This window comes from Nicotiana tomentosiformis, chromosome 2 (assembly GCF_000390325.3).
Source record: "Nicotiana tomentosiformis chromosome 2, ASM39032v3, whole genome shotgun sequence".
In the NCBI taxonomy this organism is placed as follows: Eukaryota; Viridiplantae; Streptophyta; class Magnoliopsida; order Solanales; family Solanaceae; genus Nicotiana; species Nicotiana tomentosiformis.
The window spans coordinates 51,460,902-51,463,886 of NC_090813.1; the positions used below are offsets into that span (position 1 = coordinate 51,460,902).

Below are 2,985 nucleotides of genomic sequence, written 5' to 3' on the forward strand. Positions count from 1 at the left end.
ATATATCCAACTTTTATTTATTTATATATATATATATATATATATATATATATATATATATAGTTGGATAATCAAATACATATTAATTAAAAAACCTAATAAGTAATCCAATATCATAGATTAGACAATCAAATAATTATTTATTATTTACGGTATTCTAATCCATGTTTCATAGTAGTAATTTTTAAATGAGTTTAAAGTTATATGTATTGATGAGATAAAAATTATTTGCAACATAATTACAAGTAAATATTATGATAAGTAAGCATTAGTCTATAACATGATACAAAATAATATTAATTAATTTGCTCTAACAGATACACATAAAAAAATTATTTACATATCCAGTCCATATAACTTTAATCCTTTTTACGTAGCTTATCTACAAACCGAATGATCTTTGTAAATGTATGAGAATTAGCATGGCAAATCTGTGGTTAAGCTGGAAGGAGAGGTTGATAAGCAAATGTTTAATAGTTTAACATATTTATAAGATTTACATTTTAGCTCTCTAGAATCAGAGCCAATCGAATTTCTTCTTGAAAAATAAAATAATATATGATCTTCAAATTTCTGTCATTTCAACTGGTTTTTCAACAGACCCTCTTTCTTCATCTCTCTTTCCCTAAAAACCCTAATTTCAACTTCTTCTCTCATGTCCTGTAAAATGACAAGATCAGGTATTTAGCCTTCTCTGATTCTTATTATAATAAAAATTGGGCACTTCATCTTCTCTGCATATCAGAATTGTGACAAAGAAAAAACATCTAAGGAGCTAAGTTCTATTAGATTTGAATAATTCTCTTAAATCAGCTGCTAATAATCCTGGATTATGGTGAATTAAGCTCAAATTATCTGTTTTTAATCTTGAAAGGTTGGGAAAATCTTGAATTGACCTGAATTTGATTCATTTTCCATCTTTCTTTCTTCTCTTGGGTTATTTTTCTGATTCTCTTGTTTATGGGTTGGGATTGAATTTTGGATCTTTTGTTTGATTTGGATTGAATTCCATGAAGTGATTGAGTCTTGGTAAATTACATGTGAAATCTAACGTGGGTTCTGTAAAAAGCAAGCTGGTATGTGGATTGAGCTGGTTTTTGTTTTGAGCTTTGTGCTAAAGGTGCGATCTTTAATGTTGTTCTGTTGTTTGAAAGTGTGTATATGTTAAAATGAAGGTGGAAGCTAGCTCCAGGGTCACATGTGAAATTCTAATGTGGGTTTTGGAAATAGCAAGCTGGTATGCAGATTCAGCTGTTTTGAGCTTTGTGCTAAAGGTGTGATCTAATTTAATGTTGTTTTTTTGTAGATTGAAAGTGTGTAGATGTAAAAAAGAAGATGGAAGTTAATGTATGTGATATCAATCACTTGGATGCCGATGTGCTTTTGCCTCCACGAAAGCGGCTTCTAGCCGGATTGAAGAAACAGAATTCTGATGCTTACTCATCTACCCCATCCCCACCAACTGTTAGTAGTCCAGGGTGCGAGTTTGATATCCGTCTTAATAATCTATTGAAATCTCATTTTGGTGACTCTAATCGATCGAATGAGGAGATTGCTGAGGCTTCAAGATTGGCAGCTTTAGAAGCTGCGAAGGCTGCGAAAGCAGCAAGAGCCGTTGCAGAAGAGAAGGCTGCTAACGCAGCAAAGGCCGTGGCTGCTGCTAAAAGCGCTCTAGAATTGGTTGCTACTCTTTCTGATGAGACAGCCAGTAGGGACAAACATTTGAAGAGGAATAAGATGAAAAAACATGTTCCTGTTCAGATGCTGTACAATAAGAATAAAGGGACTAATAATTGTAGAACAGATGAAGAGTTAGCCCGGACGTTGCATAGGGCCATAAATAGCTCTCCAAGAATTTTGAAGAACTCAACCGATGACTCAAGAAATCACAAACACAAGAGGCTTAAAAGGTCCTCGCCATCTGAAAAACCTAAGCTTCAGAACGGAAGTACATCCTGGGAAGGAAACCGTCCTACCACGAGCAATGGTAATGGTTTTGCTAGAGAAAAACATTCAGATGGGCCTATCTCGGAGAAAGGCCTAGTTAGAGTAGATTTAAACACAACAAAATTCAATAAAGCTGACCACACAAAGATGGAAAATGGGGAAGCATCACAATCTAGTAAAGCTGACTATGTAAATACGGAAAACAAGGAAAGAGAATCAGTTATCTCAAAGGAGAAATTTGGGGATTCTCCAGATGATATTTGCAGCATTGGGAAAAAGAAGGGAAGGCTTAAGCAGAAAAAGTTACCCCTCAGCATTTGCAGCTTCAGGGATCAAGCAAACCCTAAAGAGGATTTGAAATCTAAGAGTCCATTGTCACTCGATGAGAACATCAGCAAAGGTACTACTACCAGTAGTAATCCCATATTTCCGCTTGAGAGGGCATCAATGTGGAAGTGTCAGGCGTTCAAGGCACCCACATGTGTTGAACAAAATAAGATGATGCAGTCATAGTCTTGGACTTGGTATTTTCGTTTCAACAAGTGCGGCTACCGTGATGAGACTTGTAGTCTGAGGTAGTGTCATGTATGCTTTCTTTTATAGATAAGGCCTCTTCCGTCCAGTTTCTTATTGCTTTTTGGCATTGTAATGTTTTGGACATACCACCGTGTATATTTTGACAATCAATTGCTTGCATATTTTGTATTGCACATAAAAGATGCCATCTATATTTTCGTCTGGCGAGTGGCAGCAGAGCCAGAAATAAGATGGAGAGACAATTAGGAATTTTCAGAAGTTTTCTTTTTCAAGTATGTGACAAAAAGTCTTAGAAGGACCATGAGTTATTTTAACATTGAAATAAATACAGAGAAAATAATCAGGGATGGCCTATAGCCCCTCAGAAATAAGAATGGAAACCAATTATACTCCTTATGTGATACTGGTTCGTCCACCATCCAGATTATGTCCACACAGCTAACCTCTAATCTCTGTTTGAGGGTCTAGCTTTGACTCGGAGAGTCTATTGGATAAATGAAA

General features: G+C 35.5%; 1 protein-coding gene across 2 annotated transcripts; it reads left to right on the plus strand.

Annotated features, from left to right (window-relative positions):
* The first annotated feature begins 509 nt into the window (after positions 1–509).
* LOC104100728 (uncharacterized) lies at positions 510–2,742 on the plus strand. 2 transcript variants are annotated; one of them, XM_009608034.4, is made up of 3 exons: positions 520–680; positions 1,176–1,237; positions 1,307–2,742. In XM_009608034.4, the coding sequence occupies exon 3, from the start codon at positions 1,336–1,338 to the stop codon at positions 2,458–2,460; it is 1,125 nt and encodes a 374-aa protein (XP_009606329.1). In that variant the 5' UTR covers positions 520–680; positions 1,176–1,237; positions 1,307–1,335; the 3' UTR covers positions 2,461–2,742. The 2 variants fall into 2 exon arrangements, with proteins under 2 accessions (XP_009606328.1, XP_009606329.1); XM_009608033.4 differs by lacking the exon at positions 1,176–1,237 and having other exon boundaries at positions 510–680.
* The last annotated feature ends 243 nt before the right edge of the window (positions 2,743–2,985 follow it).

Bases quoted from the DNA above. Each gene is read 5' to 3' on its own strand.
- LOC104100728 (XM_009608033.4), top strand. From the start codon at position 1,336: ATGGAAGTTAATGTATGTGATATCAATCACTTGGATGCCGATGTGCTT.